The sequence below is a fragment of the Athene cunicularia genome (genome assembly GCF_003259725.1).
Source record: "Athene cunicularia isolate RWA chromosome 21 unlocalized genomic scaffold, athCun1 chr21_part1, whole genome shotgun sequence".
Taxonomy (NCBI): domain Eukaryota; kingdom Metazoa; phylum Chordata; class Aves; order Strigiformes; family Strigidae; genus Athene; species Athene cunicularia.
The window spans coordinates 2,268,286-2,295,089 of NW_020799127.1; the positions used below are offsets into that span (position 1 = coordinate 2,268,286).

At 49.7% G+C, this 26,804-nt stretch overlaps 5 protein-coding genes across 9 annotated transcripts in view; 1 reads left to right on the forward strand and 4 right to left on the reverse strand.

Moving 5' to 3' along the window:
- The window catches only part of OTUD3 (OTU deubiquitinase 3), a 24,411-nt gene extending 12,983 nt beyond the window's left edge, over window positions 1-11,428 (forward strand). For 2 of the 5 annotated variants that reach the window (XM_026862829.1, XM_026862831.1), the window contains 7 exons: window positions 759-907; window positions 1,662-1,774; window positions 5,551-5,673; window positions 6,322-6,447; window positions 7,056-7,152; window positions 7,428-7,609; window positions 7,944-11,428. In XM_026862829.1, coding sequence (XP_026718630.1) covers window positions 759-907; window positions 1,662-1,774; window positions 5,551-5,673; window positions 6,322-6,447; window positions 7,056-7,152; window positions 7,428-7,609; window positions 7,944-8,117 — 964 coding nt within the window. In that variant the 3' untranslated portion in view covers window positions 8,118-11,428. The remainder of the gene's footprint in view (window positions 1-758; window positions 908-1,661; window positions 1,775-5,550; window positions 5,674-6,321; window positions 6,448-7,055; window positions 7,153-7,427; window positions 7,610-7,943) is intronic. The other 3 variants (XR_003399874.1, XR_003399875.1, XM_026862830.1) reach the window with 3 other exon arrangements.
- Window positions 11,429-12,664: 1,236 nt separating this feature from the next.
- Window positions 12,665-15,124, reverse strand: LOC113487844 (group IIE secretory phospholipase A2-like). The gene is made up of 3 exons (XM_026862720.1): window positions 14,034-15,124; window positions 13,461-13,567; window positions 12,665-12,883 (listed from the first exon to the last, which is right to left on the reverse strand). Exons 1-3 carry the CDS (start codon window positions 14,225-14,227, stop codon window positions 12,741-12,743), a joined length of 444 nt encoding a protein of 147 aa, XP_026718521.1. The 5' UTR covers window positions 14,228-15,124; the 3' UTR covers window positions 12,665-12,740.
- Window positions 15,125-16,802: 1,678 nt separating this feature from the next.
- Window positions 16,803-18,947, reverse strand: LOC113487842 (basic phospholipase A2 A-like). Its single transcript, XM_026862715.1, has 5 exons — window positions 18,894-18,947; window positions 18,404-18,460; window positions 18,085-18,220; window positions 17,467-17,573; window positions 16,803-17,329 (listed from the first exon to the last, which is right to left on the reverse strand). The coding sequence occupies exons 2-5, from the start codon at window positions 18,441-18,443 to the stop codon at window positions 17,187-17,189; spliced, it is 426 nt and encodes a 141-aa protein (XP_026718516.1). The 5' UTR covers window positions 18,444-18,460; window positions 18,894-18,947; the 3' UTR covers window positions 16,803-17,186.
- Window positions 18,948-19,328: 381 nt separating this feature from the next.
- LOC113487843 (basic phospholipase A2 daboxin P-like) lies at window positions 19,329-20,264 on the reverse strand. Its single transcript, XM_026862716.1, has 4 exons — window positions 20,172-20,264; window positions 19,752-19,896; window positions 19,533-19,639; window positions 19,329-19,450 (listed from the first exon to the last, which is right to left on the reverse strand). Exons 1-4 carry the CDS (start codon window positions 20,209-20,211, stop codon window positions 19,329-19,331), a joined length of 414 nt encoding a protein of 137 aa, XP_026718517.1. The 5' UTR covers window positions 20,212-20,264.
- Window positions 20,265-21,919: 1,655 nt separating this feature from the next.
- Window positions 21,920-24,162, reverse strand: LOC113487873 (phospholipase A2, membrane associated-like). Its single transcript, XM_026862789.1, has 5 exons — window positions 24,095-24,162; window positions 23,689-23,738; window positions 23,011-23,155; window positions 22,645-22,751; window positions 21,920-22,302 (listed from the first exon to the last, which is right to left on the reverse strand). Exons 2-5 carry the CDS (start codon window positions 23,723-23,725, stop codon window positions 22,157-22,159), a joined length of 435 nt encoding a protein of 144 aa, XP_026718590.1. The 5' UTR covers window positions 23,726-23,738; window positions 24,095-24,162; the 3' UTR covers window positions 21,920-22,156.
- Window positions 24,163-26,804: the final 2,642 nt, after the last annotated feature.

Here is a 26,804-nt window from a genome sequence, read left to right on the forward strand (position 1 = left end):
ATAAAACTCTAAGTAGATCCGGGAGGTGCCGGGCGATGGGTGAGCGCCGCGACGGGTCTCCCCGGCAACCCCGGGGCCGGTGCTTGCACGGGCCGCCTGGTCCCCGCGGCTCAGGGCTTTCTCCTCGGGGATGCGGGGGCCCAGTGCTTCGCAGGGATGAGGGCTTCCCCCCTGTACTCCACGGGGATCAGGGGGCGCTGCTCGGTGGTTGTGCGGGGCCTGTGTCCCCCGGGACTGAGGGCTCCCCTGACCTGTCCCCTGCTGGTCCGAGGGCTCTGCTGGTCCCAGGCCTGAACCCCGGCGGCGCTGAGGGCACCAGTGGCCTGCTGAGAGGATTGTGGGAAGGCCCATAAGTACTGGGGAAAGGGGCGTTAGACATGACTGCTGAGAAACTGTTTGGTAGGTCATTGGGTTGTCCTTGGTTGTATTGTGTCCTTTGTCTCAGTGTCAGTTTAAGACAGTTTGGCCTGGCACTCCTGCCCTTGACTTTGTACTCTGCTGGAGATGATGACACATTCACTCAAAACCTTATGCTCTTACCAGCATTTCTTCTAATAGTGGCAGCTGTTCAAAGCATAGGGAATAGGTGCTACTTCACATTCATATCTATGTTGAACTTCTTGGGCAGAAGGAGCACAGCTCTTTTTCTTTCCCTTTAACACCATATTCTTTCCGCTGCTGCGCCAGGATCGTTGGTTTAATTGTGTATCTGTTAGCAGCCTTTCAGACACACTAACTTGTAGTTTCTCTCTCGGTAGCAATTGTTTGTTTCGGGCCCTGGGAGACCAGCTTGAAGGGCACTCACGGAACCACCTCAGACATCGCCAGGAAACGGTGGATTACATGATAAAGCAGCGGGAGGATTTTGAGCCTTTTGTGGAGGATGATGTGCCCTTTGAGAAACATGGTATGGTCTCCGTAGGAGGGAGGTTGTTGTGTAATGTGATTACATCTCATCTGAGCACCTTATTACTAAACAGTTCCTCATCCCACAGCTGCGTTAGGGCTCCTCTCTAGTTTTCAGAAACAATGAGTTTACATTTCTCTGTTATGTTTCTGTAGAAAGATGAGCCATTAAACTTGTATTATATTTGTCTTGAAAGTTGTTTAGGAGAAACTTGGAGAAGGGAAGAGAGGCAAACAAAGGCAAGGAGTTAAAATTCAGTGTTTTCAAAAGGAACCTGCAAAAATTATCTAGCTCTCCATGAATACTGGTGGGTGTTGAGTGGCAGATTTCTTTGGGTTTCTTTTTTTCCTCGACACTTGGTGTTTCATAGTGGTAACCCAGGGATGATACAAAGCAGAGACTGATAGAGCCTTTGTTCTAACAGCTTCAAGGATGTGCCAGCTACCATGCAGGTTATGCATGAAAGAGGTTTGGTCATTTAGTACGTGGCACTCTTCTGAGCTAAAACAGAGCTGATGGTCTTGCGTAATCAAAGGGTGTACTGCGTTTTTTAGAGGTTTCTGTGGTCGTTTAAGATGCATTAACTTCTGTTACTGCCAAAATCTTGCCTCAGCAGTCAGTGTTTCACAGTCAGGATTTCCTTTCCAGAATTTCTTGGGCTGGTGTTGAAATTTTGTTACTCGCTATCCCTCCAGTGCTTTTGGAAGTGTCAGAAACCAGGTTTCCAACTCTTCTGAATGTTTTTTTCCTTTAGTTACCAATTTGGCAAAGCCTGGTACCTTTGCTGGCAACGATGCTATTGTGGCCTTTGCAAGAAACAATCAAATGAATGTGGTTATTCATCAGCTTAATGCTCCGCTGTGGCAGGTGAGAAACAAAACTTCTATATTTTGGCCTAATTTTTAGCTGATGGATACAAATCCTGTTGAAACTTCCTGATCTATTCAAAGGGAGCAGTCAGTAGTTGTAATCAGCTGGGCATGGTGTAAAGCTGTGCTTGGTTTTTCAGTCTTGGGGGAAAACAGTCCAGATTTCAGCTAGGGAGCGGGGGAATGAAGGAAAACAATGAATGCATGAAAAATCAGTATGTGGAGACAGAGCAGAATGGTTTAGTTTGGTTTTAAGATATTAACTTCATTGATATGTTTCTGTCTCCTGAAGATCAGGCTACATATGGGGTGACTTTTCTGATAGGAATTTGAGCCAGGGTTAAGGAAACCTGTATGATAAGGTTCAGGAATATGGAAGAGAAGGTATAGCAGGGCAGTCCCTGCAGTGTGTTGGAATGAAGCTCCATCAGTTCTGCATGGGATTTGGAATGAGAAGGTTTCTGACGGTTGGAGAAATGAGGTTCTGGACTGGGCAGAAGATGGAATAAGTTTTAAAACCTTCAGGCGGTGATTAATCAGCTCCTGGAAAGGACTGTGTGTATAGTTTCCTCTGACAGTGGGGCACTGGAACAAGTAATCCATCACGTCCCTCCTACTCTCTTTTTTGCTGTTTTTCCGTGGCAAGTCCACACTGGGATGGGTTCACGCTTGATCTCTGTCTGCTCATTGAGCAAGTGAGAACCGGTAATCAAGCCAGGGTCGTTTCTGGCCCCAATTTACAGACAGAACCAACGAAGTGTATAGATTAAACTGGGCAATAAAGACCAAAGACCAGATGAAAGCTGTCAGTGGTGTCTTAAATATATTTGAAACGGTGTCAGGTGGATTCCTGAACCCAAACAAGTTTAAACTCTTATTTCTATGGCAGCCATGGGCTTTAAGAGCAAATCCAAAATACTCACCTACTTGACCTGCAGGAGAGTTCATGGGGGTGCTGTTCATGTTTTGTTACTGCTTTGAGCCAGATACTCACCTCAGTGTACTGAAATTTTCTGTGTTTTGCATATCCAAACTCCCTTTCCCCATTCATTGACCTTTCCAGGGTTGTAAATACAGAGTTTGTGATGAGGTTCTGTTTTGCCTGAGCGCAGTCTTGTTAGCAAAGGGTTGTCTTAGGCACTTGAGAACAGTGTAAGTAAAGAGAGCTGTTAATAGTTTTAACAGAAGGAGTCTCCTACCCGCACAGAGAATGCATTGGGACATCAAAGTCTGTAGGGCATCACAACATAGTGACAATGTTAGGAAGTTGCTAGACTTAAGTAACCCAGGACATTCTTTTTTTCTTCATTTTCTATACTTCGACATACTTTTTTTTTTCCCCCCCCCTCTCTACTTTGGAGCCCTAGCAAAATTTTAGAAAGTTAGATTCCAAAGACCGTTTCCAGAGAGGCAGATTAGCAAGATGCATAAAGCAGATGGTGTAAATATCTCTTTGGTCTCAGGTCTAAAGCAGATGGTGAAATATCCTTTAATTTTAAGAGAACCGTTTGTATACACCGCAGCTAAGCTGGAAAAATGTGAGCAGAAGGTTCAGGACCTCCAGCTGTTTCTCAAGATCTGGCCTAATCTAAAGCTCTTTGGAGGTAGGCATCTGCATGGCCTTTTTAATGTTTTAAACACCATTTACCTTTTTCTGATAGTGACTGTAAATGCAGAGCTTTGAGTTAGCTCAGATGTATAGGTTATTTTTTTAGCTTTTTGGATAACTGCTTACCTTTTTTTCAGTGTTTTTGCCTTTTTTTAATCTGCAGTTATCTTTTACTTACAGTTCCAGTGTACCATGGGAAGAGCATGCAAAAAGAAGCTTCACTACTGAGCACTAAATTGGCTAATTATCAGAATAATCTTTAATAAAAGCTCTTGAGATACCTATTTAGGCTCTGGCAGAGGAAAAATGTTGGAAATAAATCTTATGGGGTTCCAACATGTTGAATAACTTGGTTGGACTGGATGATCTTCAAGGTCTTTTCCAACCTAGACAATTCTGTGATAACTTAATAGCATAAAAGACAGGAGTTAAGTATAACCAAGTGTTGAGTCAGAACTTAGAGATGAGTAAGTGTAAAATAAATCAGTGGCGAATATGTCTTCTGAAATCTGAAGTCATTAGCACAGCATGAACTGCAGATGTGGTTGAAAGGTGACTTGGTGTTTATTCGTAAATTAGGATAAGCTGATTCAAAGACGTAAAAGGATTGGGAAATTCTGGAGCCCTAAAGCAAGTGTTTCTTTTTGTTTACTTACTGACATCTTCTCCAGGAAGGCTGTCAGATCTTTGAACTCTGGCTTGACAGGTAAACAAAGGAGATCTGCAAATGCAGTGTAATTTTCTGGATTTCTTGAAAGAGTTGGAATGCTGTGTAGCTTTTAGCTAATAGTTTAGAGGGATCTGGGGGTGTTGAGTGACAGCCGGCTGAACATGAGCCAGCAGTGTGCTCAGGTGGCCAAGAAGGCCAATGACATCCTAGCTTGTGTCAGCACTCGCATGGCCAGCAGGTACAGGGAAGGGATCTGAGCCCTGTGCTCGGCACTGGTGAGGCCGCCCCTTGATGAGTGGGTTCAGTTTTGGGCCCCTCACCCCAAAAAGGCCATTGAATGACTCGAGCGTGTCCAGAGAAGGGCAACGGAGCTGGGGCAGGGTCTGGAGCACAGGTCTGCTGGGGAGCGGCTGGGGGAACTAGGGGGGTTTAGTCTGGAGAAGAGGAGGCTGAGGGGAGACCTCCTGGCCCTCTGCAACTCCCTGCCAGGAGGGGGCAGAGAGGGGGGATGAGTCTCTTGAGCCAAGGAGCCAGCGCCAGGCCCCGAGGGAATGGCCTCAAGCTGCCCAGGGCAGGGTCAGGCTGGCTCTGAGGAAGGATTTCTGTGCAGAAGGGGCTGTTGGGCGTTGGAATGGGCTGCCCAGGGCAGGGGGGAGTCCCCGGGACCCCTGGAGGGGTTGAAGAGTCGGGCTGAGCCAGCGCTGAGGGATCTGGGGGAGTTGGGAACGGTCAGGGGGAGGGTCATGGTTGGACTGGAGGAGCTTCAAGGGCTTTTCCAACCAAGATGATTCTGTGATTCTGTTTGAGACACTGATGATTGGGGTAGGAATGATACAGATAATACTCAGAGCAGGAATTTTCTACAGAAACTGCTGTACTTGGCGCTGACAAAGCGAGGGGACATTTGGTTGTTAACAGTGCTGCTGCATGGAATTAATACATTGCATGGTTTAGCTTTATTAGTCTTTCTTCTAAAACCAAAACATAGACACTTTGAATTCTTGCTGTTAAAACAACATCTTGGCCCAATGGCACAACCAAACTTACTCTGGGTGACTGTCCCCACTGTGATCATAACTTGAACGGACTCCTTTTCCCTCATTTTTGAGGGGAAGAAGGCATTGTGCCCTGAATGGGAGCTGTTGCTGAAATTGGGTCTGGGAAGGTGATCAGAAAGCTAATCACTCCTGTGGAAAGTTTAGAAAATAGTTTTGAGCTTTCCACTGAAATATTTTCATACCCTGTTTTGTTTGTTATGGTGTAACTGACCCAGTGGTGTGTATCTGGTTTTCGGACATTATCTTTGAGGCCGAAGCTCCAATGTTACTGTAGGCACATCTGGATTATTAGGTCAGTGCTTCCTGTTTAGAGATGCCTCAGGAGCTACGTACTTTGCTTCTGATCAGTGTTTATCATTGCTTAATAAAACTAATACTTTGAAAAACATGATGCTGAATTTGATTCCAAATCCTCATTTGCAATTTGTTTCATTTAGATTCGGGGCACAAACAAAAACAACGTGAGGGAACTTCATATTGCCTATCGTTATGGAGAGCACTACGACAGCGTGAGGAGAATCAATGATGATTCTGAAGCTCCAGCGTATCTTCAGATGGAGGTTGGTTATGACAGAGCGACCTGGGTCAGCTGCAGGTGATAAATAAAACAGATGAATGTTACCAGTTGATTTCCTCTCTCATTTTCATTGAGAAAAAGTTTGGTCCCTGTGTCATGCTGGGAATAGAATTGCTCCTGAGGTCACTGTAACTAGTGCTGCCTGCTCGCTTGAGATGGGCTGTGAAGTGTCTGCACTATAGGGCTGGAAATCAGTCCCGGATCTGATGCTGTGATGTGGGCTGTGGAGGTCTTGAAGCATCCCCATCTAAGTTACGTACTTGTGCACCTCAAATGCAAAAACAAAGGGAATGGAGAAAGAGACAGAAATGCAACAGCTGGATGCAGTAGTCCTCTTCGTATCTCACTTTTTTGTGTTAAGGAGTAAGCTGTGCTGTCCTTGAAGTTCATTTCAAAAGCCAGTAATTGTTTTTGTGTGATCTTGTAGTATTTGGTGACAGTTTGCGTGTGAATCATGGGAGACAGCGTCAGTGATGATGGAAGTTCCACAGTTCCCAAGATGCTTTGACACAGGATATTTGAGAAAAGTCTGCCGTAATAATTACAGTTATGACTATGTCAGATTTTTTTACTGTATAGGATGAAATTGCTGTGTGCTCGTGTGACCTGCTGGTCTTTGCTTTTCTTGCAGATGCTTTGCAAAAATGATTCAAATAAGAAGGAGGAAGTGACGCCACAGAAGGGTGATTCTGAAGATGAGATTGAAGTTGAAATGGAAGACGCTGTACAAAAAGTGTGTAATGCAACGGGATGTTCAGTAAGTATTGAGTAGCCTTTTTGTGCTTAATGTTCAAGCCTTGATACATGAAAGTAGCCTTGGGAAAAATTCTAAAAAATACCCATCTTGGGACAATTTCAGTACCACTGCCATAAATCAGGATGCAGTTCATCCTAGACTCAACCCTTAAATGCAGATGAAATATGTGTGTAGATACCTAATAATTTTGGAAGGTTTGTCTCGCAATCTGTCAGAAAATTCAGTTTGAAACAAATTCTGTAAGATTTGAAATCCTTTGAGGATGTCAGTAGTTGGGCATCCCAACTGAGTAGATAATCTGTGAATCTTTGCTGTTGTCACCGGGTAGCCTGTGTGGTTCCTGCAGGTGCTGCTCACACTGTGCAAATGCACAGAACAGAAAGGGCCAAGGGTGAAACGGTTATGCTGAAACATCATATTCCTTTCTCCTGATATCTTCAGGATTTTATGATTTTTCTCCCTTGCCTTTTTCAGAAGTGGAACAGAGGTTAATTGAAATGTCATAAAAGCAGACAGCAACCCCCTCCCAGTGGTGCAGATGGTTGTTAAATGAATGTATGTCAGTGATTTGAACTCTCTTCAGGGTTATCTTTCTCCTCTGTGGACAGGACACTGATTTAGTAAGCCACATTCTGGAAGTGGAAGACTACAATATAGAATCTGCAATATTTGCCATCTTTCGAGTGAATGAAGTGGAAAGAATCAGTAAGTACATGGAGTTTGTTGCCTGGTGCTTCAGAAGGATGCTGAGGTTAATGTTCACTGTAAACAGCAGTTCAACAGGGACAGTAGCAGTTGAAGCTTGCTGTTGACTGTGCTGCCACCTCAGCCTTCCTGTGCTCAGGAAGGTTATTGACGAGGGCAGATTTAATCCAGCTTTCAAAAAAACACTGTTCCCAAAATTCTGGAAGAAACAATTGGCTGATGGGGTGACAGCTTCTGGGTAGAGTGTGTCTGAGAAAAGCCTCTGTTGTTGGTAGGCGCTGAGGAGCAGCATGATCCCCAGAGCAAAGATGAGAAATTGTGTAGCAGAACTCTGCAGGAAGAAAATGGAAGTGCTTCAAGAGTCTTTGGAAATCAGAGCTTGCATCAAGGTGAAATAGAAAACAACAAAGGACAGGCTAGATCCGATGAAGAGAATCGAGCCAGCAGAAACCCAAAGGTATACGAAGGATAATTTGGTGGGGATTTGCATGCCCTTTAACGATTAGGGGATTGCTTAATCAGCAATTATCTTCTCCTTTGAAATAAAACCAGCTTCCGCTTACCGGATTTTGTTGCTGTTACAGCTGCGTCTTCTCAAAGGCAAACATTTAATAGTGACATGTGGCACCTTCCCAAAATGGCACAAAATAAAGTCCAGATAACTCGTTTGGAATAAACAATCCCTGGCAGCTGCTTTGATATCTATTTGTCTCCCTTCCAGTGTATTATTTTTCCCCAACTGAGCAGAAGACTTGTGTTCTCAACTTTGTGTTTTCATCCTCCCCTTTCAGGTATCTAAAAAACAAAAGAAGGAACAGCAGCGGCTGGAGAAGAAGAAGCGGCAGGAGGAAAGGCACCGACAAAAGGTCTTGGCCAACAAGAGTAACTGTGCAGATAGCAAGAGAGACACAGACTCAAACAACCACGTCACCTTGGTGAAGGCCATGGCAGCTCTAAACATATGACTGGATGTGTTCAGAGCGCTCTGGTGAGAAAAGCAAATAAAACTGATGAAGACAGAACTCCCCTTAAGCAAACTGCCAAGCACCTATTGGTATCTTAAAATCCGTTTCTGCGGAGATCTCTAAGCACACATCAATTTCCTGTTTCTTCGATTGTGGGGCAAACAATTATTCAGTAATTCTGCATCAGCCGGTGTGTGAGAAGAGCTGTATGTGCTTGACAAAAAGTAGAGACTTGTTTTTATCATTTTGGAGTTAGATGAAGGTGAGAACCTTTTCGCCACACAGCATTGTCAGCTTTGATTTGAGATCTCTTGATGTACTTAGATTATTTTTTTCTTAATAGCAAATTTTTACTTGGTTACGCTTGGAGGAGCTTTATTTTACCCTGCTATCAGGGAAAGCTTAATAATTCAACTCAGGAACATGGGGCGCTTTTTTCTATTTAAATAAAGTAAGGGAACAGAATCCCAGAATCCTTTTGAAAGCGAACTGTGTCAGGCAACACTATCAGACATGAGATTCCTCTTTTTTCCCATGCAAGAATGCAGTGATAAGATTTAATCTTAACTAGAACTGCTTGTGTTGTTGCACCAGGCTGTTTCAGAAGCGATTAATACATGAAGGGAGAGCAGGATTGCTACATCCGTGCTTGCTTCTTCCTTAAGTTTGAGACTGGCTCGTTTGCTAGCTGTTGAGACCTGCAGGGAGAAGAAAAAGAAAAAAATTATTACCAGTGGACTTGTGAGACTGCAAAGCCAATTCAGCCGATCTGGTGAAGTCTAATGAGGTTGTAAAATGTGACGTGAGCAGATGTGAGATTTCTGTTGAGTGTTGTTACTGGGCTACTCCAGAGCTTTAGTCCAAGCCAGGAACTGCTAGTCTCCAAAGGAAATTAGTATAGCCAAAGGATCAAGAGTCCTGGGAACAAGCTTCCAAGCAGCAGTGATCACTGGGAACCCTGCCTGCTTCACTCTTCATAAATCAAGCTTTTTCCAGGGTAGGATTTTTTTCATCTTGAATTCCTCTTTGGTAAGGTCACCAAGTACTGTAGTACGTACAGGCTGAATCCTGTGATGCTTCCCACTATAGGATTGTGAATTTGGACTGAGGTGTAAGGACTGTGGGACTTGGCCCTTGATTTATGGCTTGCAGTGTTTCAGCTTCACTCAGCTTTTTGGACTTGGATCAAGCGCTGAGCTTGAGGAAAGCACATATGCACTTACACACACAATAGGTAACAGGAGACCTCATTAGCCAGGGCAGAGACAATAGATTTTTTTGAAAGTAAGGAATTTTGCTTTTGAAAAAATTCTATGCAAAAATTCTTTGAAGTTTCCAAATCGGCATGGAAATAAAAATGCCTTTATTGACGGAACTGACAAGATCTGAGCTAGTACTTCTTCATACGCTCTGCTACTATTTATCGAGCATTTGAAGAATAAAAAGAAAGGAGTTCTGCTTTAGGTACTGGTGGTGTAAGAGAGCAGGCTTTAATGCTGGTGAAGAAGTGCCTTTGGTTCCTCTAATGAGCTTGGTGGAAATAAAAAGTAATACAAAGCAGCTCTCATGCTTTATGGTGGGACATAGTGTCTGGCCAGTGAAGCAGCGTGTTCGGTGCTGCTCTGAGTGCCAGGTGTGAGTAACTGCTGTACAGGGAGGTCTGAGTAGTATTTCATAGGGAGAGCATGGATGAGTCTTGAATTCACAGTACTGTTCTTAAAGTGAAAAATTACTTTGGTAAAATCCATTTTACACCAACCTTAGCCTGTTGATAGCAATATTGCTTCCTGGAATTCTTTTTTCTCGAAACAGTCACTTTTATAGTAGTGGAAAGTGGCAAGTTGTAGCTTAATGGGGAGAAAGTGCAAGTCACTTCACAAGTGTGATGGGTTGAAGACAGTGGGCATAGCAGGGTGGCTCAGGTAAACGTGTCACCTCTTTCTTGCCCAGCCATATTTTGATTTGAAAGATGGGTAGATTCTGCAAGTTTGAAAAGATAACAGGAATTTGCAGTTGTACACTACAAATAAGATGTTTGATCTTAATGAATTGCTTTTTTGTCTTCCTGAGCCAGAGCTGATAAGAGGATTGTTGTTGCTTTGAGCCCATTGAGCCGGGAAGGGAGTTGACCAGCAGCCAGCAGATGGGAAGCTGAGCTTCTGTAGGTGTGAAGGGATCTGCAAAGCCTAACCTCATCCAAGGCCAGGCCTGCGACAGCAATGCAGCTTCAACAGCAAAGAGAGGCTCATGGCCTTGGATACCTGTAACCAAATATGTGGCTCAAAATGCTTTTATTTCCAGGTGTAATACGATTAAAACAAACTCTTGCTGTGCTGGGCTTCTAAGTCTTGTATATTTGCCAGTATAGCTTTGTACCTGCAAAAACATTTTGGATCCAAAGATGTTAAAACTTTCTGTTGCAGATTTTTCCTTTAGCTGTTGAAATTTCCACCTGCCCCTATGATGTGTATTTTTTTAGGGAATCCTTATGCCACGGTCCTCAGGCAACTCACTTTTCTGCAGAAAATTTGTTTTGTACACAAAGTCATGAATTTTTTCCGCGCAGGAGGAAGGGAGGCAAAAACTGAGAGAAACATGATTCATAGCTCGTGTTTACTCCTTGGTGGAGCTAACTGTGTGGTCATAGGACAGCAAGCACTGCACGTTCCCTTGGTGTTTGAGGAGGATTACTGTTTGTTCCGAGCTGCTCGCTCACAGCTCGGAGGGTCACGAGTGGGCAGAGGGCCAGAGGTGTGATGTGACTGCTGCTGGACTGGCAGCATCACTGTCAGCCTCTTCAAGGTACTGTCATGGCAGGACAGTGTAGAAAGCTGCTTTTCCTGCATCATATCTACCACCATTGTCTTCCCCAAACTTATTTTTACCAAATCCTGCCTTTCCAGGTAAGGGATTCTGCTGAACTGGAAGTTTTAAGCGTTTAACTGGGTTTTGTCTGCTGCCCATGTGTGTCTTGGCCTATCAGTGGATAGGAGGGCTCTTCTGCTTGTGCTCCTCAGTTTCTGGTGTACCTCGTTCCTTCTTGGAGGGCTGCCTTTTGGTTTATTTTTTGCTTTTTTTGCCTCATCTGCAGTGCCTCAACAGCAGCAGAAGTCACCTCATCTGCGGTATCCACATCCACGGTGCTCTCTGATTCCTTTTCTGCTGGAGTCTGTTGAAACTATGCAAGAGTTTTCTTCTCCTTTCCACCTCTGGACTCTCAGCAGAGAACCTGCTTCTGTTACCAACCCAAACCTCTGGTTTTTGGATGCTGAGTGCAATAAAGGTGGCAGAGATGTGCCAGCTGAACTGTGCCAGTGGAGCTGTGTGTATGGGGCGCCCTGTGGGTTAAAAGGCAAAACTCGCAGACTAATTTAATGAGCCTGCAGAACCCGAACCCTTCCTGGGGTTGCGACCTGCCTGCTGGGGTGTACATTCACCTGCCGGTCTTCACAAGCTTCAGAAATTGCAGAAAAGGAGGGAAATGGTGCATGAGGTATCCAGTGTTGTATAAATTGGAGGTGGTTTATGCTCGTGTTGAGGTGTGCGGAGCTTGTTTGCAGGCACAGAACCTTAGAGGGCAGCATTGGCTTCATCAGCTCTGTCCCAGCTCGCTCTTCTCTCATTCCAAAGCCTTTGGGTGGCACCAGAAAATCAGAAAAAGGAGGAATATGTGTATTGGAGTTATAAAAATACCATGTTTACTGTAGGAAGTGTGAGGAAGGGGTAGGTGTGTTGCTTGTGATGAAACGCTTCATGGAGTCAGGCAGGAGTACTCGCTGAAGTGAAACAAAGAAAATATCCTTAAAATACCTTTATTTTAGGACCTCCCCTGCTCTGAAGATGTGCTAAACAGATCTCTGGAGATGGTGTTAAAACCAGAGGTGCCTCCATCGAGGTCAAGGTGAGGGACAGCTGGCCCTGGCTCCTTAGGGCTAATTGTGGATCCTGTGCAGCTGCGGTGAGGGATGAGGTGGCTGCAGCTCCCTGCCCTGTAGAACTTGATGGAGATGGGGTGCAAGAAAGAACCACCCCAAGGTCCTGAGACCACCACCATGCTCCCCCACGACTTTAGAGAGTATTAATTTCTTAACTAGTTGTTAGGAGCAGGATAGGGCTGTGTGGCAGCCAAGCTCCATGAGAGGAGCTGGGTCTGGACCCTGGTTTGGGGTCAGAGCGCAGCAGCCACTCACTGTTGATCCTTTTTTTTTTTTTTTTCCAAAGCTCTTAAGATTTACCGGTTGGCTGCTAAAATGTCACTTATGGTAAATGTTTTTTTAAGGAAAAAAATGCAAAACTGTTTGCATGCATAAATATTTACTTCAGAAAATCAGCTGTGAAGCTCTGCCCCGTTTCCTACCCCTTCCACCGTTGGTTCCTGAAACAAGAACACCACACTGGATGCCCTTCAAATTGTCTTTAAAAATTTATTTTTATTTGCAGGGATTCCCTTGGGTTTATGATTTATTTAATCACAGGGAGCAGGCTTTCCCTGTGCACCAGCTCTGGGGAGAGGTGCCGGATGCCTTTTTGGTGCTGCAGGGCCATACTGTCTCCAGCTTGTCTGCAGGGAAGGTAAAAACCCCACAGTTAGACCATTTCTTTTGGGTTTTGAGCCCGGCGTGTCTAGCAGGGGGGAGTTGGGCCCTTGCACAGAATATTGAGGTAATTCTTGTAAGCATTGCGGTAGGTCCCAACTGTCCTTCCGAAGCACTCTGCTGCCTTCTTGTCGCAGTCGCAGGTCTGTCTTTGGCACCAGGTCCCAGATCCTGGAATAAAATTGGGGGGTGGATGGAGTCAGGCAAAGGGCACAAGAGCTGCGGGATGTCTTTTGGATCATCCCTGATATCATACACAGCCCCCCCAGTGAGTTTGGGGCGTCTTGGGTTGTCCTCTTGCTTCTGGTGGATGGGGCTACCTGGCTGGGAACGATGCATGGCCCTGGAGGGACCATTTAATTTACTTTATACATGTATATATGTATAGATATTTGATCACAGGGAAGTGCTTTGTTTGGATACACTCACCCTGAAACAACAGTGTTTGCTCGGGGGAAATTGGGGCAGCAGTGCCAGGGCCCCATCCGAGATAGTCACCTCAAACCCTCAACATTTGGCCTCTACAGAAGGGCAAGGTCCCTCCTTTGGGAGGTCTCCAAGTGCTAAATTCACCCTAGTCCTGGCAAATTTGCCCTATTCCTGGCGCTTTCCCCTCATTTCAATCCCCTTCCCAACAAATGGTTTCCAAGCCAGGAGGGTCTAAAGGACATCTCAGAAGAGGGGTCCCGTGAGACCGTGGAGGGTTGTGCCTTCCCTCTCGGGTCCTTGACCCTGTGCCGTCTCTTACCACAGATGATCTGGCTTCCCCGTGTAGTGTAGTTGTACTTGACCAGTTTGGGACTACAGCGAGAGGAAGCCAGCCTCTTGTAGCAGCAGTCGTGGGCATGGCAGCACCTGGGAGCACAAGAGTGGTGGTCAGGGCAGGTGCCCAGCCCCATGAGAAACGCCTTGTATTTGTGCCCGGGGTCATGCGGCAGCCTTGTTCATCTCGGCCCTGCCCATGCTGCAGGAGCAAGGGAGGGTGCCTCATGTTGTTGGCGCAGCAATAATTGCTTTCCCCTTGCTCTGCAGCAGCTTTGCAGGACACCTGAGGGCTGCTTTCAGTTAGCCCAGGTGGTCGTTGGCTTTTGATGTGTTTCTGCCGAATGCTGTGACGGCAGAAAAACCGCCGATGCATGCCGTTCCCATCAGCTGGCGCTGCTGAGCACTTTTGCAGAGGTGTTAAGGATGAGCAGTGATTTTTCACATTGCTCTCTCAGCTCCCAGGCACAGGGGCAAACAGTCCCCTTGCTACACCCAGGGAGAGGGAGCCAAGGAGGGCTGGGGGCACCCGCTGTGCCTTCGCCAGGTCCTGACTTACCAGTCGGTCGCATCCAGTGGCTGTTTGGATCCTCCTATGCCACAGTAGCAGCCGTAACCGTTGTAGGACAGTGATGATTTCCTGGTCTTGTGCTTAATCATTGAACTGAACTGAAGCAGGTTGCAGCTGGCGAGGGTCAGCCCTGCGACTGTAGCCAGGGGGTTTAGGAGCATCAGGGAAAAGCAACCTCCCATCCCACCCCTCTAGCAAAAATGAGCATTTTCACCCTCCCTAACTTTATGGATAGCAATTGCAAGCAGCAGGTTTTCCCCACTGCCTCATCCAGCAGGGTGAGAGCTGGTATGGGGGTACTCACGGCAGAAGAGCAGCAAGAAGAGCTTCATGTCTCGTGGTGGCAGCTCCAGGGTTTGGATGAGCCCAAGGTGCTGCTGGTCGCACCTTTTATAGCCCCCGTGTGCCCGCTTGGCAGGGCCCCTCCTTTGAGGAACCCGAAGTGGGCAAATATTGACAAACCTCCCCATATCAGTCCTGCTACATGTGCATTGCCAGATGCCCTATGCTGGGGAAGCTCTTTGCAGGGGAGGCTTTGGTGGACTGGGATGAGTGGGGCAGACTAGAGTCAAGTTCACGCATGGTTCTGGGTGCCTCAGCGTCCCGGTGCCTCTCTGAACAAAATGGGAGAACAAGGGGGGGAACAGGAGCCACTTTGTTCCTGGATGACTATTAGTTTTTTGATGTCCTGGTTAGAAAACACCGTTTTGTATCTTACTGTTTCCCATCATGACTTCCCTGGGCAGGGAGAAAACGCAGCCAGTGCAAAGCATCCTCCACTTCTGACTTGGCAAGGCGGGTGCACTGGAGCACCGTGAGCGGAGGAAGGTCCTGCGGGTCCCCAGAATGGGCTGTGGCTGAAGGTAGAGCTGAGCAAAGGCTCCGTACGCCCCTTTTCTTGTTAGTGGGAGCTTGGCAGTGCCCAGCTACTTCTTGCGTGTGGGGCTTTTCCATCGCTCTCCCCACATGCACTGGGCATCACACCGACCATAGCACGAGGTGTCTAGTTCACCTTTACAGGGAAGCAAAATAAGGCAAGAAGCAGAGTCAGGAAAATAAAATGCAAGCAGTGTATAATGGGTTAAAAAAGAGGATGGTTGTGGTGTTTGCTTGGAGAGAATCTCTAATTAAATAGGTGATGCCAAACAATCATTTTAGCAGTTTTGTTCTGGCAGAGGGTGCAGGTGCTCTGTGTTGCTTTGCAGGGAAGCCCGGCATGGGCAGGCACCAAGCCAGGGTGAGGAAATCCCACCTGTTGCTGATGGGGAAACTGAGGCAGGGAACAAGGCTGCAACTTGCATGGAAATTGGAGAGATGGTGAGAAAAGGGAACTCAAGTCAGGGCCTCAGCAAAATCTCTTCCCCTGTCTGGTACATGCTATTTGCCTCATCAGCTCTTGGGGCCAATTTAAATTAGACCCAAGGGACAGCAGCGTTAATTAACTGAACCAGGGCTTGCCATAATTCAAGATTTTCTGAGTCCACAGCCAGTTTTTACCACTGGGGAATAAGGTATATTTTTGTGTGTCAAACTGGTTGAGCTTTCAGATGAAAGACCCTCTGCCCCAACTCCTCTACCTGCTGTGGGTTTGCAGTAGCCCTTCTCCAAATGTGAAAGAAGGCACCCCCCGGGCCAAGCACCTCCTGGCAGGATGGAGATTATGTTTCTCTGTTGCAGTATGCAAAACACCACTTTTGCAGCCCAGTTTCTTGTGATGTATAGAGGGAGGGCAGTATCTGAGTCAACACATCACCATTTGGAGCTCTGTATGAATGGATTTGTACAGCCAGGTGTCTGTAGAATACATAGATGTTTAAAGTCTGGGTGAATTTTAACTAGAGAGAGTGTGTTTTGGCTCATCCCGGCCTGCAATCTGTCTGCATGATTGTCCCTCTCCCATCTCGGTGGGGATTTGATCCTTGATTTATGCCTTGCAAACAGCAGCTGGTGGGTGAAGGGCTGCCCACTCCTTCCTCATCTTCCCCAGGACTAAATGCTGCTGGAGGAGGAAGATAGCAGAGGGAAGCACGGGATGATGGGTTGTAACAGAGGGAAGCATTGCTGATTTTAAGTGATGTTTCCTGGTGCTGTTGACTTCAGCTTTGGGGTAAACCCGGGTGGGAATTAGAGCTGCCAATGTCCAGGGCATCGGTCCCCAAATAGTGTTTTGTTGCTCTTTCTGTGTGTGTATTCACTGCTGAGACCCTTGGCAGCACCGAGACCTCCTGGGGAGGGAGTGAACCCTGCTGAATTGCTCTGCAGGGCAGAAAACCTGCCCCATGGGGCTGCTGCGATGTTTAGGGGGGAAGCAGCCACCGCCTGAACTGCCTTTTCCTAGGGGACGTGCTCGGGGTTATTGCAGAATTGGGCCAAAACATTCTTTTCCGGTGAGAAGTATGTTTTGCTCCACACTGGGCGTGAGGCAAGCTCGCGGCCACCCTGTCACAGCAAAGGTTGCCAGCGCCCAGCCCTCCCACGGCATCATCCTGCCCCACAGCCCTTTACACCAGCTTTGATTTCTCCATCTTGGAGGAACTGCAGATTTTCAGAGCCTGAAGGCTCAGGGCTAAGCACAGGGGCAGTGCTGGGATGTGGATGAGTGTCGGTGGGAGATGCATCACCTCTCAGGTAATATTTTTTTTCTGGGTTTTTCAACGGGAAACCTAGCTAAGAGGGTAGCTTCTCCCCGCTGCCTGCAAGGGGTGATCGCTGGGCTCAGCTGAGTCACATCACACTGAGGACGGATGTTTTGTGCTCTCTGGTTTTATTTTGGAGCAACAGAAGAGAAGTTGCAGCGAAGCAAAAAAAGCAGAGGGAGCTGACAGGCTGCGTGGGGAGTTCAAGCCAAGGGGAAATGAGTGTCAGCAGAGAGGCTCGCACTGGTTTCCATCTCGCCCTTCGCAGCGACCAGGCGCAGGTGTCCACCCCTCCCTTGTTTTTCTGTGCTGAAAAGTTGCATCTGCGCTGCTGTCCCTCCACGGATCCAGTGTATAATGACGCAGTTTCACGAGAGGGTTGTTGTCCTCGTGTTGAAGCCAAAGCCCCAAGGAGGAAACCCGCCAGGGTTGGGAAACGCTCCCCGTGCTGCGCCGTCCCTTTGCTCATCAGCCTGGAGGTGGTTTTGCAAAAATCCCTTTGGCTTCAACACCGCCCGGCTCGTCCCCGGCATTTGCTGCGAGGCCGGAACGGTCCCCGGCGCCGAAACAGCCCCCGGCCCCGCAGGCGGCAGAACTGGGCTGCCCGCTCGCATCTGCAGGCACCTCTCTGGCACCAGGTCCCGGACCCTGCAGGGACCGGAGAGAAAGCACAGCTGAGACTTTTTGGGGAGGAGATCCCTGGAGTGCTGCCCCACCAAAGGGCACCACAAAGGAGGGAGAAGGTCTGGAAAGAGGCATCCCAAACCGCGACTGCGAGGACTCACTGCAGGTGGGGATTCCTGCCCGGGGCACTGAGAGGGGCTGGACGGGTCCCACGCGGCACCGCCGTGCTGCCAGCCTGGCGTAGCAGCAGGCACGGAGCAGGCAGCACCTGCAGCGAGAGGGAGAGCCTGGCCTCACCTGAAATGTGGCACCGGCTGCTTCCAACCTACCCAAAACAGCCTCTGCAGGCAGGGTGGGAAGAGCCACCAGCGTCTCCATCTTCTTTCTGTTCTAAATCACCCGGGCTCTGCTCTTTCCAGCCCATTCCCACACCAAGCCTCTTCCCTGCTTCCATGTGCAACCCCTGCCCAGGTCCCAGAGCCCTTGTGCGTCCCGGCTTTGGGACTGTCCCCATCCTTTGGTGCCAGCCCATCGATTTCAGGGCGCTGTCACTGCCATGACCCTGCTGCCTGCAGGGCTGGGATGAGGGGTGAGCGCCGCCTCACCTTCCCCCTTCCCTAAAACCTGTTCCCCTTCTGACGCTGCCCAGCACCTGGTCTGTGTTTTGCAAAGCTTCAGAGGATGCTGCTGGGGTTGCTCACAAGCCCTGGAGTTACCCTGGGGCCAGCATTAGCCCTCCCAGGGCCAGTGTTAGCCCTCCCAGGCAGTGTTGCCTGTACCGGTCCGTTGAAGCCTTCGACGTGCGATTGCTGCCCCATCCCGAGTAGCAGCTGTGAGCAGTCAGATTTCCGACGGTGCTTCCCTCGAGTCCCGGTGTGAACGGGTGCAGGAACTTCCCACGAGCTGTGAACACACCTAAAATGACCAGAAAATGGGATTTTTGCAGGTTCTATGTAGAAAGAAAGCCCGGGGAACCAGAGGGGTGAGGAGGGTGTTGCTGAGAGTCTCCCCGTGGGGTGCACAGGGATTTGGGGATGCTCCCCGTGTTGGTGTGGGGTTGTAGCCTGGCTCCCATCCGTGGGGTGGGGCTGCACTTACTGCAGGCAGACAGCACCGCCAGCATCAGCAGGACCTTCATCTTCCTCTCACCTGGGCCTGGGAGGAGGAACAGAGAACAGACTGAGTCAGGCAGCGTGGCCGGTCTCTGGGTGATGCACTGCAAACCTTGTCCTCAGAAATCAGGTCACAATCTCCCTGAAATTTAGCAGGAGGAAGGCAGCCGTGCCCCCTTGCATCTGTGTTGCTGCCTCTTGGCCAAAAGCAAACACCTTCTGAAGGTGTCCCACCACCCGAGCATCTCCCACCTCCTGTCCCACCACTTTGGGCACCCAGGACATCACTCTGCAGCACCAGTGCACCAATCCTCGGGGATGCAGACTCCCAGCTGAGTTTTTACCTGAAAGCAATGACACTTTATCTGCAGGCATGGAAAACAGCAGAAAGCAGTGTGTCTGCTGTCTCCTCCCAATATCCCCCCCCCCTGTATTTTTGTTTCCACAGCAGCGGGGCGAGGGTGGGAGTTGCTCACCGGGGAGTCTCTCCGGCTCTGCTTCCTCAGTGCCAACGCGTCCTCCCGGGCAGAGGATGCCCTCCGTGTCCGGCCCGCGGGCTCTGGGCTGGAAATGCTGAAACAACTCGTCTGTCCCAAAACCGCTTCATGCTACGCCCCTTCCCTCATCGGCCAAACCCCCCCCCTTTCCCCATGGGCTGCAGCCCAGAGTGACGCAGGGGCTGAGGCTGAGTTTTTGCAAAGTTTGGGGAGGATGATGTTGAGTGTTTATGGCGATTTCTCTCCCTGCCCAGCGGCAGCTCACAGGGGACCGGGATGGTTTCAGCACACTGTTTATTTTCACATTGATTAAATTTACAGCAGCACTAAGGTGGTCGGTGCAGGCAGGGACACAGGGCGATCCGGGAGCAGAGCCCACATGTGTGCTCCAGCCCCGTGTCCTGGCTCCCATCATCAGCACCGATGCTTCGGGTAGAAGAGGTAACGTTTGCTGTAGGTCCAGATGTTTTGCTTCAGGCAAAGGGCCAGACTGCGGTCGCACTCGCAGGAGAGCTGGGCACACCAGGAGCTCCTTCCTGCAGACACAGGGGAGCCCAGGGTCAGCCCCAACTTGGGGGGGTGGGGGGGTGCCACCCACTTTGCCAGGGTCCAACTTACTGCAGGAGGGGCTGCCTCTGCGCCAGCCGTAGTGGTATCCCTGAATCTTGGCATTGCAGTGGTAGCTCAGGAGATTGTTGTAGCAGGTATCGTGCCGCTGGCAGCATCTATGAGGGACCTCGAGGCTTTGGGCATTGGGATTTTTTACCCCCTGCCCCCCAAAATTGAAACTATACAAGGATGTGTTTGGGCAGGAAGATTTTTTAAATGTGTACTTACCTGTCTGTGGCATCCTTGGGCTGCCCTTTGCCCCCCCAGCCACAGTAGCAGCCATAGGAGGAGTAATGCAGCAAGGCGTTCTTCCCCGTTGTCTTTGTGATCATCTTGTGCAGATTCCAGAGGCTCCCATGAGCTGGGGACAAGCCTGGGGGGGGGATATCAGTGGGGCTCACGCTGACACCCAGCTCCTCAGCAGCATCCCTGGCCCTCCGGCCCCCAAACTGGTACCAGGCTGGTGATGTCTTAAACATGAGTAGGTGCAATGGAGAGGAAACATATCCCTGGCTCAGTGCAGGAGAGTTGCTGTGTGTTTCAGAGAGGTGGTCAAGAGGAAGGATTAAGAAATCACCAGTTTGGTCCTAATTTCCACAGACGTAAGTGCACAAGGGCTGTAGGGCGTGCGCGAGCGAGGACACTTACCCCAAGCAAACAGCACAACGAAGGTGAGGAGAGAGTTCATCTTTTTGACAGCCCTGGGAAAGGAAACCAAATCATTTGCTCACTATATCAATCACTTTCACCTTGTCTGGGGGCAGAGATGCTCCCCACCTCTGGGAATTAGGGGAGGGGGTTGAGCATGGGTCCATTGCCTCGGCACAAAGTGCTGCTGTGTCGGGGATGGGAAGCGATGGGAATCGGATGGTGGAGGGGTGGGAAAAAGCAGAAGGGAAGGGAAGGGAAGGGAAGGGAAGGGAATTTGGAGGAATGATCAGCCCTTGAGGGCTGCACCCCACCGCTCTGCCTCTGGGCTGGCATCTCAGGTAGCCTCTCCTTTGCTCCTGCTTTCCCAGGTGGACCGTGCTCCCCGCTTGCACCATGGCTTTTGGTTAAAGTAGGAAAGGGAGGCAGAACATTCCTCCTCCATCCCTGCTTACCTCAGGAAAGATGCCACTTGCTTGCAGGGCCCTGTGGCTGGCAGGATTTGCTTTATATAGGGTTTGGCCCTGCCATCAGATGCTTGTTTTGCCCAAATCTTGCTGACTGGGCTTTTCTGCAAAGGAGAAGGTGTCATCCTTCCCCTTTACAGGAATGCAAGAAATCCCCCCAGCGCCTCAGCAACATACCTCACACACAGGGGCTGGTGCCGAGTGGGAAGAGCCGGCAAAACAGCACATTTCGTGCCCAAGGAGGAAGCCAGCACTCTCTGCCCCCAGCCAGAGATGTCCAAGGGCCCTTTTCTCTGCTCTCTCCAACCACAAGTGAAGTAGGTTTGGGGTTTTCAAGAGGTTGGACAGTTTGAGAACAGTCCCTGTGCCCCACTGCAAAGGTGATTCAGGGTGAGTTATCCTTTCTTTGGGAAAAGTATATTGGCAGCAATAAAAGCATCTTGAAATATGCAGTTCCCAGAAACACAGAGTTACGCAGATATCAGGTGATTAAACACTCATCCACCATGAGAGAAGAATGAAGTGAAATGGATGTTTTGGGATGAATGAATGCAGCTTCCCTTTATTTCTCTCTGTATGATTTTCCCCCCTCCTCATTGCAAACCCTATGCAGAACTCATCCCTCATGGAGAAATCATTTAGTCACCAACTTGCTGCCCTCTTAAATTAGCATCACCCTGGGATGGATGAGGCTTTGAAATCGTCCCTCCTCTCTGGGTAACTATTCTTTCACTTTAATTTTGGCCACCATTTTTACGTGTCACAGGAGGGTCTCAAATAGTCTCTCACATGTTCCCACTTCCATTATTCCTGTAAAAACAACTTTTGGATGTATCTCTCCTGCGCCTTAATGCACTGTTTTGTTTTAGCCTCAAGAGTTTCAGCTAGTGGGAAGGGGTGTTGGGAGAAGCCAAAAAACCCAACTGCCATCAGGGCTCACTGCTGCAGGATTATTTTGTTAACAAACCCCAGGGAATTTTACTTGGTGGCATTTATTTGTCCCTGTTTCTTGATGCAAAGTGCTCCTCCATAGCTGGGGATCTGGCAGCAGTAACATTGCTCTGCAGCAAGATGGACCTGCTGTCGGGCCTTCGGCTTTTCCAGGCTGCTGTTGGGACCATGGAAATACTGGGGTGTCAGGCAGATGGTGTGGCTGAGGTGTGAGATGCAAAAAAAACCCCCCCAGACTCAGCAGCCCAGATGCCACCATTGCAGTGCCTCGATCGACAGAAAACCACCACAGAGAATAATTTGAATACTTTTTATTATCTTTGCTGGGAAATGAAACCAAAAGAAAAAAAAAAAAAAAGAGGAGGAAGGGACAGAAAAATGGAAACTGATGTGATTTTGTGGGGGATTTTCTTCTGTAATGTGAGCGTGCCCTCCCTCACCCTGAGCATGAGCCTGTGGGAAGCCTTATGGCTCCGGCTCTGGTCAGCCCCCACATCAGGCTTTTCTCGCCATAGTGATGGGGAAAGCCCATCAAAATCTGCAACCTTATGTGCAGATTTCCCCTCCTCAGCACTGGAGCTTGCTTCCTCGGCATTTCAGCTTGAAATAGAAGCGGTAGGATTTATTGTAGGAATGCAAAGTGCTCGCGAAGCACAAAGCCACGGCCTTGTCGCACAGGCACGTCTCTCTCTTGCACCAGCTCTGCTCGTTACCTGCAGGGGGAAAACACGGTGAACTTCAGTGGCTTTTCTGGTTGGCAGTGGTGATGGGGTCCCCTTGGGGCACCCTCAAATGCCTGGAGTTGCCCAGGGCAAGCCCATGAAGCGTGTCATGGTGCTCGCCCTCTGCAACCCACGAACATCCCTTGCAGTGCCTGTTTATTTATCATACACTGCATCCTCCTGCATGCACCCGACCGGGCACCAGGCTGGTTTCGTCCCGAGGGGGGGACGTCCTCTGTGTACCCTGCTCTGGGAATGGGGTGTCACGGGGAGCGGTGCTGGTTCCCCACCTCTGTGGGACACCCCCCCCAGCCCCAGCTCGGCAGTACTCACTGCAGGTGATGTTGCCATTGTCAGTGTCGAAGTGGTAGGGGGTTATCAGGGGCCTGCACTTGCCCTCTCTCAGCTTCCTGTAGCAGCAGTCGTGGGCCAGGCAGCATCTGTGGGGGACACCACGTCAAACTGCTGCCCCCGAACCCTCCTCCCCACGCCTGGAAGGTAAAGTCCAGTCCAGCCTCAAATTTAAGGTGACTGGGAGGAGGGGATGACAAGGCAGCAGCGACGTGTGGCTGAGGAGCAGCACAAAACCCTCTCAGAGCTCACCGCTGCCGGCCAGCTGCCAGCGAGGAGATTTTTTGGGGACCCCCCCCGCAACCCTGCACCGGGGCAGCGAGTGGCAATGCTTTCCCAGGTACTCACTGGTCGGTGGAGTCCACCGGGGTCCCTCTGCCCCCGACGCCGCAGAAGCAGCCGTACCAGCTGTAGGAGAGCAGGGCGCTTTTCCCCGTGGTCGACTGGATCATCTGCTCCAGCTCCAGAACGCTGCCGCGAGCCGGCAGCAGCCCTGCAGAGGGGCAGAGGGACGGGCTCGCGCCGGTGCGGGGCAAGGAGGCAGGCGGCATCCCCCGCACCTCACACCGGGCAGAGGAATTAAATAACTGGCATTACTGGAAATACACACTTTCAGGCAGGTGAACTGTGAGAAGTCCCCAAAACCCCCTCAGGATGATATTTGGTTTTTACAGCTACCTGATTTGGTTTGGTGGAAGGTGTTACTGGTCTCTGCACAGGCTGTGCTGCACTCACATCCTGCAACCAGCAACACCACGTTGGCAGGATCAGCCCTGGGCCTGGCACAGGCAGATAAGCAGGTGACAACAGGCTCCAGGGCCTCTTAAAATAAATACAGATCTGAGCATTCCAAAGCCTCACCGTCACAAAGACCTCCAGGACTACAGCAGTGCTATACACAGCATTAGAGAGAAACTGCAAAATTGAAACAAAAACCTGGATCGTGCACAAAATCTCTGGTTTTGTATGTCTTTTTGGCCAAACAGATGAGACTCTGGCCTGGTCCGGTGAAACCGGGGCACTTACCGCAAGCCAAGGTCATGGCAAAGAGGAGATTCTTCATCCTCAGGCTGGCCCTGGAGGAGGAAACCACAACGGTAGGCGATGAGCAGCACCGGGGGGGCAGGACAGATTCTGTCCCCGTGCCCACGCCGAGGGCACGGAGCCGGTCAGGTGCACCCTGGCAGCACCGCAGGGTGACATTAGTGTCACCATGGATACAGAGCATTGTGGGGGTGCCCGCAGCTGACTCCTGATGGGGCCTTTTGATTCCAGTTTGGGGATGCAGCGCTTGGCAGGGATGTGTGCAGGGACACAGGGGTTGTCCTGCCTGACAGGACTGACAGAGAAGCTCACCGCCTGCAGCCTACCACCACCACCCCCCAAGCTGTCTGATGAAATAACAGGGCAATAAAATCCCCTCTATCCTTACCCCGCCCAGACCTTGCATCTCCAAGAGTGCTGGTTAGCGAGTTTGCTTTATATAGATGGTGAGGTCCATCCCCTCTCTCTGCGATGCAGCTTTTGGATGAGGCCAGTCAAGGTCTTGGCTGTGGTTTTAAAAGCCGTGGGATTTGGTGGCTGAAGAGACGGGACAAAAGTGATTTACAGCCAGGAGGTGCAGAGCTGGCACCGCAGAGGTGGTAGCATCCTTGTTCCAGCTGCAGAGGTGGCACTTTGGCCTCAGTGTTGTCCCGAGTGGGTGCTTGGTTTTACCAGCTCACACTCTGCAACCTCAGAGAGGGTTTCTCTTCGGTCTGTCTCTTGCAATTGCCCCTCCAAATCATGTCTGCATCCAAATCCGGCCGTGCCGAATGGCAAGGGGAGGCAAATGGAGGACAGTGAATGCCGTGGTCTCATTTCGTGGGTCTGTAGTTTCCCTGTCCTGCCCTCAGGGCACGGGAGACTGGCAGCGCGTGGGCAAGGGGTCTGCGAAATTAAATCAGCAGCAGAAGGCTGGAAACGCCATGGAAACACACCTTGAAATGCTTTTTGAATGGTTTATTTAGCCACTATAACTGAGACATGACACAAAGACACAAGGGAGGCAGAAAACCAGAAGAGATAAGAAACAAAAGCTGCTATCTATCCTGCAAAACCTTGGGGCCCAGAGCAAACACACACACAAACACGCAGTATCATGCCTGTATGCAGGGCTCCACCCTCAGTAATTAACCACACTTTTAGGGAAGGGAATTCTGGGGGGGAGACTGTAAGGGAACGGTTCCTTGTTGAATTTCTTAAGAGCCGCCAAAGCTGCAAGAGACGTCACCTCCCAGCTGTCCCCTGAGGCTGGCACAGATGTCTGTCCTGGGGTTTTTCTTCCCTCTAACCTTTTATTTCCTGCTGCTAAAAAGCCATCCAAGCCTGATAAGGAAGGGATGGGGAGCCACAGCTCACCTGCCTTCCCGCTCAGGCATGCTGAGTGGCTCACTCGCCATCTGCACAAGAAATGCCACGATGGCGCTGGGCGTCACACCAACACCCAAACCCCCCGCTTTGTCCTCCTGACTTCTAAAACCATGGCATCCCTGATATTAAGCATCCCCTTCCCAACCCATCCACAGAAAACTTCCCTTACAGAAAATTTTCCCCGTTGTGGTGGTCATTAGTTGCACTGCTTGTGCTCCTGTGTTTTGGTGTTGCAGGTCCTTGCCCTTGGAGGGGCAGGGGGTTGCTGCTGTATTGGCCCTGATGGGGAAAGTGGCCCAGATCTCCTGGGTTTTTGCTGTAGAGTTTGGCTAAACCTGTGTGAAAGGCATCGTCTGGGGGCCTAACCAGAGACCAGAGGGCTGGGATCATTCAGATTGGTGGCTTTAACCAAATCTCCTAATTTTAAGCCCTCCCTTTCTGCAGAGTATCTCAGGAGAGCAAGCCCATGAAGCTAAACCCTCTCTTCAATCGAGCCACAAACCCAAGGGTTTAAAAACCAGCTGTGGAAGATTATTCCACTGGAAGTAGGAAACATTTCAACCTTTCCATGGGGCAAGTGAAGAGGGGTATCAACCCCCACATCTGTTTGTTCAGAGCCTTATTGAAATGTAAATACACCCAGTGCTTTGATCTGCAAAGCTTGTGTCTTCGGTGCGATATTGCTGAACATCCTGTGGATGGGATAAGCTGATATGTGACTATTTTCTTACCTTTTTAGTGCGTGGGTATGCCTTGATCTTCCCCACCCACAGGGTAGATAAGTTATCTTAGTTATTTATTGCTTGCTGCCTTTGGTGGGCATCTGTTAGTGGGAGAAGCATCTGGTTAACTAGAATCGGGTTTAAAAAGGGATTAACGGGAAGAGATGGAAATGTCTGTGTTACTTTGTGTGTTCCCACAACGAAAACTGACTCAGGGATCATTTATAGCCCGGGGAATCAGGACTCCTCTCTTTCAGTGCACACCAGGATGTCAAGCTTGCAGGCTTCAGCTCTCCCAGCACAAAGAAACCTTAAAATGTCCCCCAAAGAAATTGGTTTATGTCCCCAGATGACCTTGTGCGTAAAGTGTAATTTTTTAAAGGCGTTCTCATCAAAACTGATGAGTTTGGGGTTTATTTGTCTGGTTTTATTCAGCAATCGCTCGTGTAATGCTGTTCAATCACACCATTGTGGACCTCACGTCATGGTGGGCTGTTAAAACCTAGTCCTGTTGTTCCCACCCTGCTGCCTTTGCTTAGAAGGTGTAACACTATTTTTAAACTTTCAGGGTTAAAAACCCAAAAAGGCTCTTAATATTCAAAAAGGGTGACAAAGTTTTGCTCAGGGTGGGATGGTGGAAATGAGAGCTCCTGCGGGAGGGGTGGGGACAACCTCGGTATCACACTGATTGGGAGGGGACCCTGCTGCCACCCCCCGTCTCCCTTGTGCCCCTCAGGACCAAGCCTCTGGCTCTGCATGAGGTGGCGGGGCTGCCCCCGCGCCACCATCGAGGCCCGACATCTCCCTGTCCCAGCGCAGACCCCACATGGCGGCCCAGCGATGTCCCTCCCGCCGGCACCAGCGTGTCGCTGCCGTCCCCGGCCCAGGCGTGTCCCCCACACCGGGGATGCCCAGGCCTGGTTCCATCCCTCAGACCCACACCCAGCCTCCGGACCATCCGCGCCGGGGCAGCCAGGCCACACCGCGGGCCCGGCCTCACCGCGCTCT

Coding starts and splice junctions, on each gene's coding strand:
- LOC113487844 (XM_026862720.1), bottom strand. CDS start 14,227: ATGGGAGGTTGCTTTTCCCTGATGCTCCTAAACCCCCTGGCTACAGTC. Junction 13,568..14,033: donor CCACTGGATGCGACCGACTG/GTAAGTCAGGAC, acceptor TTGTGCTCCCAG/GTGCTGCCATGCCCACGACT. Junction 12,884..13,460: donor GGGAAGCCAGATCATCTGTG/GTAAGAGACGGC, acceptor ATTTTATTCCAG/GATCTGGGACCTGGTGCCAA.
- LOC113487842 (XM_026862715.1), bottom strand. CDS start 18,443: ATGAAGGTCCTGCTGATGCTGGCGGTGCTGTCTGCCTGCA. Junction 18,221..18,403: donor GGCGGTGCTGTCTGCCTGCA/GTAAGTGCAGCC, acceptor TGGTCATTTTAG/GTGTGTTCACAGCTCGTGGG. Junction 17,574..18,084: donor TCGAAGGCTTCAACGGACCG/GTACAGGCAACA, acceptor CTCTCGCTGCAG/GTGCTGCCTGCTCCGTGCCT.
- LOC113487843 (XM_026862716.1), bottom strand. CDS start 20,211: ATGAACTCTCTCCTCACCTTCGTTGTGCTGTTTGCTTGGG. Junction 19,897..20,171: donor CGTTGTGCTGTTTGCTTGGG/GTAAGTGTCCTC, acceptor TCCCCCCCCCAG/GCTTGTCCCCAGCTCATGGG. Junction 19,640..19,751: donor CCCAAGGATGCCACAGACAG/GTAAGTACACAT, acceptor GGTCCCTCATAG/ATGCTGCCAGCGGCACGATA.
- LOC113487873 (XM_026862789.1), bottom strand. CDS start 23,725: ATGAAGAATCTCCTCTTTGCCATGACCTTGGCTTGCG. Junction 23,156..23,688: donor TGCCATGACCTTGGCTTGCG/GTAAGTGCCCCG, acceptor GCCCCTCTGCAG/GGCTGCTGCCGGCTCGCGGC. Junction 22,303..22,644: donor CAATGGCAACATCACCTGCA/GTGAGTACTGCC, acceptor TTCCCCCTGCAG/GTAACGAGCAGAGCTGGTGC.